The 10907-nt window shown below is 39.0% G+C and overlaps 1 protein-coding gene across 1 annotated transcript; it reads right to left on the bottom strand.

The window, feature by feature from the left end:
* Positions 1-1259: 1259 nt before the first annotated feature.
* On the bottom strand, positions 1260-4528 carry mnx2a (motor neuron and pancreas homeobox 2a). The gene is made up of 3 exons (XM_030081295.1): positions 4075-4528; positions 1896-2056; positions 1260-1604 (listed from the first exon to the last, which is right to left on the bottom strand). Exons 1-3 carry the CDS (start codon positions 4526-4528, stop codon positions 1260-1262), a joined length of 960 nt encoding a protein of 319 aa, XP_029937155.1.
* Between the last annotated feature and the right edge of the window lie 6379 nt (positions 4529-10907).

A 10907-nucleotide genomic window follows, 5' to 3' on the forward strand; every position in this document is an offset into this window, starting at 1 on the left:
ATAACAGTATTGACAAACCAAAAAGAAACACAAAAGTCACCTTAGAAGTGAAATATATTAACATCTAAAAGTCTTTAAATTAAACGAATCTGACAACAATACATATAATATGAGGATACACAACACAGGGGAATGTCATGTTCATTGTAATGTTACACCATAAGTGCAGTCAGTCTTAACTAAGCTTTTTTCTGTGGCCATAACTAATTAGAACATGAGTTGGTTTATGACAAAAACCAGTCGCTCACAGGATATCTGAAAAACATAGAGTAGATGACTGTATAGTAAAAATGCTACCACTTAATATGTTTCTCTGTTTTAACACTTATTTGGATAAGTTACAGTGCACACAAAGGTGGCACTTTGGGCCAAACCATTATAAGGTCTTCAAACTTTGGATAAATGTGTATGAAACAAAATGTTCCATGTTTGTGTTTCTGTGCATTTTGAGGATTTTCTTTTTTTGTTTGGATTTGTAAAAATCTCAATATTGTCAAAATCTGAATCTATGAACCAACTAAACATGAAGTGTTACATGTGAAAAATAATGTAATGAGCCACATTAGTGGTGGGACATTTTTCAAGTATTTGTAACAGATCTGGAAGCACTGGTAACAATGTAATACTGGCATTATATTGCCACACCTGAACTGGGGCATATCATATCATGTGAGAAAGTGTCAGCCTTTATCTTATGCATGATGGAAAAACGACCACAGCCAGTCTCCAAGTTCATTTTCTCTCTGTCTCCATCATCCACCAGCTTCCCTGCAAGTGCTATTACCCACAATCATAAAGTTTAAGTACATGTGGATTCATGGACAAATTAGTTTATGGCAGATGACAAGGACATAGTAATGCTCTTATACTCTAGAACAATCCATTGGTGTAAATCACCAATAAACCATGTGCATAAATGTCCATTATCAGTCAGTGTTATGTGTGGACTCAAAAGACACAATTCACATGGGGTAGCTGTCATTTAACCAAGGAATGGTTGAGGCTCATAAAGATGGCATTCACCTAGCTTGTTGTAATTCCATTTTGATGCCAAACCCAAAATGCATTGTGTCCAAATGTTAATATCCTCTCTTGATATTTTGGGAGAACCAGAGATGCACATATATCACTATGGGATGGTCTGCAACAACTAAATGATCTCACTCTTAATGCCACCATGTTTGTGCACCTGATTGTGCATTCTTGTATAGGGTAATGCACTTACAAAGAAATACAATAAAAGCATGCTGAACTTTCCCCTATAGATAAACCCCAGTCTGTTTTCTCGGGCCTCCCTCCTCCAGCTCCTCCTCAGAGTAGGAAGTGTAGCTCTCTGCTCCTCCTGTGTGCCTCAGGAAGCCCACCGAGGCTAAAGACCCTGCTCTCAACCCCCTGATCTCCTCTTCTTCTTCCTCATCATCTTCTCCTTCTAGCTCCTCTTCATCCTCCAGGCTTGAGCTGTGTGTGTCTCTCTGAGGTTTGGCACCGTGCACCCCAGGTCCGGGGCTCTCTGTGTCTCGCAGCGGGGAAGCTGAGGCCGCTTGCTCCTTGGCTTTGCGACTCCGCTTCCACTTCATACGTCTGTTCTGGAACCAGATCTTAACCTGGTGTAAAACAACAGGATTCATGACTGTGTGGGGTTCAGGCATAATTAAGGGGACTGTTTTGCTCAGAGCCCCCCTGAGCAAAACTCTAAAGCTGCCCTGTTTTAGGTAAAGACAATGGTAAGCAAAATGAACACATTAGCACAAAATTAGCAAGGACTTGCCATCTTTTGTACAAATAAGGTGAATTGGAATAATGTGAATTGGAAAAGAGAAGACTTACACACTGAAATAATATACTATTGGCTATTGATTGCCACACCAGAGCTTCCTCTGACCTCTGTGTCTCACCTGAGTCTCAGTCAGCATGAGTGAGGTGGCCACCTCAAAGCGTTTGGGCCTGGACAGGTACTTGTTGAGTTTGAACTGGTTTTCTAATTCCAGCAGCTGCTGGCTGGTGAAGGCTGTCCTGGGCCTCCGACACTTCCCCAACATACCTGGCTGGGCCGGTACTGAGGAGAGAGAGAGAGAGAGAGAGGGAGAGAGAGACAGAGAGAGTGTGTGTGTGTGTGTGTGTGTGTGCGAGAGAGAGAGAGAGAGAGAGAGAGAGAGAGAGAGAGAGATTATTCTGTGCAGTGTCTAAATTTATTTTTCACAATTAATGTTTTTATTTTATTATTCTTGTGAATGCATGCTGTGTTACTATAGCACAAGGAGCCTATAATGTAATAATAATAAATAATATAATAATAGTATACAGTAATAATACTATTAAGAAGAATATTGATAAGAGGGAGAGAAAGATTATTCCGTGGATTTTACTTAGTTTACTATTCACATTTTTATTCTTGTAACGTACTTCTTAACTCTACTTTGATAAATGCTCTATAAAGCAATAATAAGGATATGAAGAAGAAAAAAGAATGAGTAAGGCGAGAAAGCAAGCACGCACGCAAGAATGAATGAATGAATGAATGAAAGAAATTTCTTTTTTCAAAAAAGAAAGAAAGAAAGACAGAACTGGAGATGAATCTTTAAATAATCTTGGAACACAGCATAAAGTTTGGCTTCTAATGACATATTGTTTGTTGGGATACCATAACTCTGCACGTCTCTCACTCCCTGCCCGTATATTAGCGGTCTCCCTGTCTGGTGACATCAGGTTTATTGCTGTGAGTGGTTGAAGTGAGGACATGGTGATAGGATATTGCTTTAGCGGGGCAATAAAAATCGCAGAGGTCCATTACCTTAATGAAAACACTATAAATGTTATCTATTGATGAAGTAGTATGTCTATTTCAGGTGTTAATGTTGCGCGTTATTTTTAATAGACAAACTGTCTCTAAGCGGTGGCGGACCAGTTCGATGCCATTAAGGGTCTTTTCAAAACCAATATCAACACAGAAGTCTTTAGTCGACTATTACAGCAATATAGGCTCCTAAAAAAGGCACAATGGCCTGAACAATACCGTCTTGCGCTGTTTGAACTTATTGGCTTAGCATAATTTACAAGTTGGTTTACGTAAATAAAAGGGATTTGCTGAATGTAAATGTGAGCTACATAAAAGTAAAAAAGGATCAACTTTAAAAAAAAAAAAATCTATCCAATATGAATATTTTCAGTAGGCCTACAACACAATATCCTGACAAAGCGTTTTGTTTTGTTGTTTGCTGCTAAAACCTATTTTTTATGTAGGCCTAATATATAACAAAATATCATGGCATCAAAATAACTATGCATTCCTACTGTTTTTTTTTTTGTTTGTTTTTTTTTTTCAGTCAAAGCTTATAGGTCTATAAGTCTTATATGTTCAACAACATGCATTTCTGATTTCTAGACGTCGAAATTCGTATAATAACAATAATAATAATAATAACAACAGCATTGTTGTTCATAATAATTATTATTGTTGTTATTGTTATTATTATTATTATTATTATTATTGTTGTTGTTGTTGTTGTTGTTGTCGTTGCTGTTGCTGTTGTTGTTGTTGTTGTTGTTGTTGTTAATAATAGGAATATTATCAGTGTTGTTATTTTTATTGTTTCTCGATATAATCAAACCTGGTCAGTTTTACTTATTTTTTATTTATCAAACCCAACAAACTCTAATGCTGTGTTTTTATTTTATTTTATTTTATGTTAGGCCTATTGGCGTGGGTGGGGGATCTAGAAAACACTGAGGGAAAAAAAAATTTTTAAAAACTGAGAAACTGAGAGTCAAGACCAATGATATTTATAAAATATTAACTACAACTTCCTCTCGGTTATTAGGAGGCAAATAGCCACCATGCAATTGAGCAAGAATTAATTACATTTTAAGAATATCAGTATTTCGTGTTTTTCCTCTTAAACTAAGTGTAATATTTTCATTTGAATTGTATGAGTTTGATGCCACTTGCCTTAATATAGGCTAGTCGGCTGACATGAATTAAGGTCATAAAAATCTGTCAGCATAAAAGGTGTTTAAATTCTTATTCCTAACCAGAGCAAGTGTGATAAATTGAAGGACAGTGGACAAGTCGCTCACCACCGTACTCCCCGAGTCTGGGTATCATCATCCCGGCACGGATCCAGGGCTCCAGTGGCAGGGCTCCGGCCATGGCCGCCCCCTTCAGCTGCTCCGGGTACGGCTGTGCCAGCTGCGTGAAGCCAGGGTAAATGAAGGCGGGGTGCTGGCCCGCCAGGGCGGCAAGAGGGTACACAGTGCTCGGGTACATTCCTGAGAGACCCCCTTGGTGCAGAGCCGTGACTCCCGACTGGGAGAAGTTGAACAGCGGGGCTTTAGGAAGGACTCCTAGCTGGGCTTGAGAGCTGTTTTGGGGGGACGGCCGAGGGGAGGGGGTTTCTGAGCCGCGGCAAGACACCGGACTGTCGCAGGCGCTCCTGCTGTAGGACCCCGGGGACGCATCACCCTTGTCCGTCCGGTGCGCGACTTCGTGCGCTAGGAGTGCATCAATGCGAAAATTGTTGGATTTCTCCATAGTGGCGGTCATTTCCTCCAAAAATTTCCAATGAAGGTGTGAAAAATGGCTTGATGGTCTTGCTAAAATCTTGCACACCTTTCCTGTGACCCAGTTTAAACTACAGTTGCAGAGTAAAACAGTCCATGTCAAACAACCTGTGAATACGCGGGAAGTGTAGTCTACGCTATTTAGGTTGATAAAAATGTTTCGATAAAGAAATGTAACCTTCTTTCCGCCAACGCAATTTCTTCTGAGTCCGTCCTTCACTTCTGCGGTGTGCCTAAAAACTGCTTCTCCCACTCCAACAGCGAGTTGAAAACTTCCCCGCACCCAGCCACTGCTCTGCGTCCTGTGTACTGATTGGCCAGAGCCGGACAGCGTAAGGGCAGGGCGCTCCGATACTTTGCTAAATAGATCATAAAGCCCCAAAACCCGTTCACTCCTTCCTGTATCAGTATTAGGCTAGTTAAATCGCAGAGGATTAAAAAAGCTGACTGTAAACTCACTGTTGAATGCCATAGACACATTATAAGAAGATAGGAATATTTCAGTGATGTTTCATTGGAGATCATTCCTGGCTCCTCATGTGTCGAAGAAACAAAGGAGTTGTCTGTTGGTCTGTCTGCATTTGTGTTTGTTTATCAGTCTGGCAGTTTGACCTTTAGGTGCTGTTCACTTTCAGGTGAGACTGAGGTACAGCTTTCCCACACACTGTCTTACACATCTATATGCACACACACACACACACACACACACACACACACACACACACACATTTTCAAAGAACCTTATGTGAATTAATCTCACTTTACCGTGATGACGATATTCATCATCATTTTACAACTAACTCTTCATTAAATCTTTATTGCCACTGGGTCTGACAGAAACCCAGCAGGTCTTATCAACAATTGCTGGCATGATTGTTGGTCATCACCACACTATGAAGCAGATAAGGGGGCAGTAAACTGACAGCCTGCAAACTCATTTTCTCTCCCTGAAGCCAGAGGCATCCATAGACAAAGTATGACAAGGTTACACAAAGTTCAGAGATGGTTATCTGTGCAGTGCTTTCGGTTGTACCATGCATGGCAAGTTGTTTCCCCTTTTACTGGCACACTTGCCATTTTTAGCATAATAAGCAACTGACTCTTTAGCTTGCTTTAATGTGTCAGTTATCTCATATTGGTGATGTTATTGGGGACGTTAAAGGCTGCAGCAAAGACTTCTTACATATAGCTAGCTATATGTAAGAAGTCTATATATAGCTATATGTAAGCTAGCAGTTGCCAATATAAAATTTAGCCAGAGAGTATGTGGCTCTTATATTGGAATATATGCAGCAATATACCCCAAATCATCAAACTGAGATACAGACACATAGATTTAGGCCAGGATTCTGAACATCATTTGTCATGAAATCTTATTTTTTGAGCAATGATTGCATATAGGCCTATGCTGTAAACCTGTACCTGGATCTACATTTTTGTAAAGCATTCCTGTCAGATGTAGAGGAGTTCTGTCAAGCTCACAGTGGCCAAACTGAGGCCATCTATGGCTCTGCCAGTCTTAACTAGTGCTGATTTCCGGGAGTTTATTCAGAGCTGATAAGAGACTGTCAGAGGCCTGGGAAAGAACTGCTCTTACTTAAAAGACAAACACATCAACACCTGCTGAACTACCCAGCATATAAACTAAATGGCCCGTGTGTGTGTGTGTGTGTGTGACACACACACAGAGAGAGAGAGAGAGAGAGAGAGAGAGAGAGAGAGAGAGAGAGGGAGAGAGAGAGAGATCACCAAGGCCAATGACTAAGTATCAGAATGTGAATGTTTTCAGAAATTAGGGCTCTCCAAAATGTAGAGGCTTTTTTTTCTAACAGTTATGACATTATTGACATTAATCTAATGACCATATGATCAACGACTGTAGTATAGACTCCAGTCGGTATAATGAACTGATATCTGCTGATAAAGTCTGCTGTTCAATTGCACTGTCCCTCGCTCTCTCTCTCTCTCTCTCTCTCTCTCTCTCTCTCTCTCTCTCTCTCTCTCTCACACACACACACACACACACCACACCAATCAGTGGGTTCTGATGTGATTAAAATGATCTTGTTGAGGAGATAGAGGTTATTAATTTACAAGTTACACCATTCATCAATCATTACTAAGAATTGCAATAACCATCAACCTACAAGACATGACATGAAGTATGCAGTTTATAACTGTAGGAATATCAAAAAAATATATACAGAGTATATGCATATGTATTTGTTACATCATTAAGGCAATGTATTCTAAAGATATGTGCACATATCATATATACACACATATCACATATAAATATATATTTTTAAATTGAACATGAATCTCATGTTTATCCCGAAGGCCACAAAACAACTTACCAAACAGAGGATGAAGGCATTTTTTACTCTTTTTTTCTTTTCAGGATGCAGAAATCAAACAAATTTATGCATAGATTCCAGACTCAACTTTTTTGTTGGCTAAACATCTTAATATATTTTCTTTTCCTCTCAGTTTTGAGATCTTTATGTCTTCTTTATTTTTGATTATTGCCCTTGATAAATGGTGAGGCCACTGATGTGCAAAGTATCAGGATGGAACAGGAGGCTGTAAAAGCTGGCTATAAAATAATTAATACCATCTGATCTCTTTCCCAAAAGATTGAAATGAGAAAGGGCACATCACACCATTTAATAAAACCGATACTATATTTACTTTAATGTCAATATCTGAACACTAATATAACCTCATTTGAGATAAGGTCCACTTTGTAGATATGTTTTGTATCAGCGGTTTATGTAGTATCAATATTAAAGAGCAAATTTCACACCACTAAGGGATATTATCTTCAGCAACATAATGGTGGTGTGATTTATGATGACCAGATAATAACCCTTAACAAAGGAGTCATTGTTTTTAATTGCTCTACTCATACTCTGACATGCTGTACACACATACAGATTAGCTATCCACTGATAGATAAGTTGATACTTTGCACAGTAATATAGTGGGGTCTGACGATGTAATGATAAGGTCTATCTGATCCAGACCGGCTTTTTCTTGTCTGGAGTGGGGACATCACCAGGGCTCGACTGCATTCCTTCATCTTCAGCAGCAACGCAGGAGTCAGACCTGAAGTTGGACAAAAGGTCTGCTTTTAAGACCTAAACAGAAGGCTAAATTTTCTTGGTTCAGGCACAGGATGAAGGATTAATAGTAAATGAAAGGCACTTAACCCTCCTATTATCTATTATCTTGAGGTCAATTTGAGCAGGAGCATTTTTTAGCTGTATAAATCATATAAGACATATCACAAAACTTCCCTCTGCTTTAGGGACCTCACCTAACATAACCACACCTATAATAGCGCAACAAACATAAAGTTCTCGAGACATAAACTTGGGTAACAGTTTTTATTATTATCAATCTGGGGTCAAATTGACCACAACTGATAAAAAAAAAAATGTTAGTAAATTTGAAAGTTACAGGAGGGTTAATATCATTCACCAAACTGAACTGATAACATGGCCATAATATGTAATTGATCCATTGTTTATCCATCTATTTTTTGTTACTTTCTTATTCTATACACTTACAAACAAAAACATAGTATTGAAAATAATAATGTGTGATTTGATCTTTCTTTTGTTGCTTCTAGACAGTTACAAAAACCATGGAGAACAATTTTCAGCAGTAAATATATTTAAAATAGTCAGTAAATAACTTAGCATACACTTTAATAATTAGTAAATTGACAACAAATTTTCCTAGTGTTAATAAATGTTGACTTTTCAGTGATTATGATTTTGTGATGACAAGTGTTGACTGGAGAGCATTTGCTTACTTAAAGCTGATACAGAATGGCTCTGGGGCAAGTGTTCAAAACAATCCAAAAGTATTCAGCTAAGATAATATTCATATTTAAATTCATATGGAAAAGCTAAATCAACAGTGACAATTTGCTCTTTCATTTCTTCAGATATGAATTTTAATTTCCTTTAAAAGTTGGCCAAAGAGGTATTTTATCCTTACTTTTTTTCTTTGCATTTCTTGTCTCTTTCGCGGGTCTTATTTACTGTGAAGATGCACTTTGAACAGCAGAAGGCACAGATGCCTCTCCAATCACCATGACTTGGCTTAAGGATTATTGTGTTATGGATGGGAGTGTTTTTCAATTACCACTTTTGGATTAGAGCCACCTTAGATGCATATAGAGGAAAGCAGACACACACATATTTGCATTCATGCACAAGTGCACATACACACACACACACACACACACACACACACACACACACACACAGGTCCATATACATAGGAGCCACAATGTAGGCAGCAGAAATAAAATACACAAGAGCGAGCCTAGGAGACACAGAACAACTACTCAGCCCATCAGCTCTCCTCTGCCCCGGCTATAAAAGAGCCATTCACTTTAGTTCCATTCATACACAAATGAGACAGAGGTTAACCCGGTGGGCGAATCTGTCCAACCCCTAGTTAACAGGCAAGAGGTTACACCATACCAGCATGTCACACATATCGGGTACAGACTAAATAAAACAGGGCTTTTTTAAAACAGGGAAATTTTTGAAAAATTTGGGAATTAAAATAACTGTTTTTCAAAGACATTATTAATTAAGCAACAATAAAAAAATAATAACTGATTTTATTATCTTTGAAGTAAAGTGGCAAGGGAAAAAATGCCTTCACATGCTGCCTTCATGGTCATGGTTCAAACTTTGTCTTTTGATGCTAAATAGTAAAATTTTCATTGAAAACACAATTTGTTGTGCTAACACAAACCAGAAACATGACAAGGGCCAGAGGGAAATCTTGTCTACACTCCAAAAATGGACAATAACTATTACAAGACATTAACTGACACAGCTCTAAGATTTTTTTTTCAAGATTTATGCTGATGAATATTCACAAACCGACTTTCATACTAAAGTGAGAGATCTTCATGTTTTGATCCAGGTGGCATCTTTAGTGCTAAGCGCTCGTTGCTTCGGTGTTTTCACATTGCACTTACCAGATTTCACCTGTCAATCAAACAGTGCGTCCAGTAATGTCAGGTCGATTTCTTTATATTTCCTTAAGCTGACATTTTTTGAGCTGTTTTCTTTGTCTATTTCCTGTCGCAGCAGTTTTATTCATCCCACTTCATGTGCATATTTCTTTAAAAAAGACCCATCTTACATTAGATGTTTAGAACAGTATATGTAAACACTTTTATGAACTGACTATAGTTTGCCAATTGACAATAAAGTCGCAAAATGAAAATGTTGTTGAGTATTACATTATTTTTACTAGATACTGGATGGTTCACAAATGAGGAAGACTAGTTGACCCTCTTCAGCAAATGCAAGTCCTTGATTTTAAGAATAAGAGGGCTGGTGTGTCAGCCAAGTTAAATTTGACCGTGTATCCCTGGAGACATTAGGGTAAGTATAAAATCCCCCCAAATCCCCAACAGATACGGTATAATAAAGCCTGTTGTTCTCCTTATGTCTGCATCCTATTGTTAGATCTATTCTAATATCTGTTTTTTGGGTTCTATTGTTGTACCTATTGTAATGTCCTGGTCTTGCCCTGACTGGCCTAATGGACCGCAGGGGAATAGAATACTTCCTGGTTGAGCAGGGGTGGGTGTTCAGGGTTGCAAGGTTCAACCTCGTTCAAAATGAGTTGATTAATGACAGCCGTCACAACTGAGACGTCGACATAATAAGGAGGACAGGAGGGAGGAGAGGAGGAGGGAAAGGAGTGCAGGCAGGAGGAGGGGCACAGAGATTGGGCGATTATTATTTAGCACAGTAAACAGTGAGATGGCAGCACAATAAGACGAGGCTTCAGGGTAGAAGTGGAAGAGGGGAGGAGGAGAACAGGAGGGAGTGAGGAGAGGCGGCACATAGCTAATTAGGCCTAAGCGGAGGTCTGTGAATAAGAGGAGGAGGCAGACACACGTAGGGCTGGTGGAGACACAAAGGCAGGGGCAGGGACGGGACAGGAGAGGGGCGGCGGGAGAGGAGAGTTAAACATCTGTTGCTCTGTGGGAGACCAAGACTGGTCTTCAGGGTCGGGTTCCCAAAATGCTTATGGCCCAAAGTGAAGTTCTTCATCTAATCCAAAAATCTCATATTCGAGTCTGAAAAGGTTAACTCTTACAAAATTAAACTCTGATTTTGTCTTGCATTTCCCCCCTGGAAAAGTGAGAAAAACTTTTTTTTTTTTTTTTTCATATTATATGATAATGTCACATATATATTCTTTATCTGCTGGTCACAAGACTTCACTGAAGATACATCATGGTTAAATTGAGTGAAATATTCAAACCCAAGATGCTGCTGTTTTATTGCTGCAACATTAGATTA

Source organism: Myripristis murdjan, chromosome 21, assembly GCF_902150065.1.
Source record: "Myripristis murdjan chromosome 21, fMyrMur1.1, whole genome shotgun sequence".
Lineage (NCBI taxonomy): Eukaryota > Metazoa > Chordata > Actinopteri > Holocentriformes > Holocentridae > Myripristis > Myripristis murdjan.

Bases quoted from the DNA above. Each gene is read 5' to 3' on its own strand.
- mnx2a (XM_030081295.1), bottom strand. From the start codon at position 4,528: ATGGAGAAATCCAACAATTTTCGCATTGATGCACTCCTAGCGCACGAA. The intron at 2,057-4,074 runs GTGAGCGACTTG...CTCTCTCCTCAG, and splicing joins CAGACTCGGGGAGTACGGTG to TACCGGCCCAGCCAGGTATG. The intron at 1,605-1,895 runs GTGAGACACAGA...GTTTTACACCAG, and splicing joins TCATGCTGACTGAGACTCAG to GTTAAGATCTGGTTCCAGAA.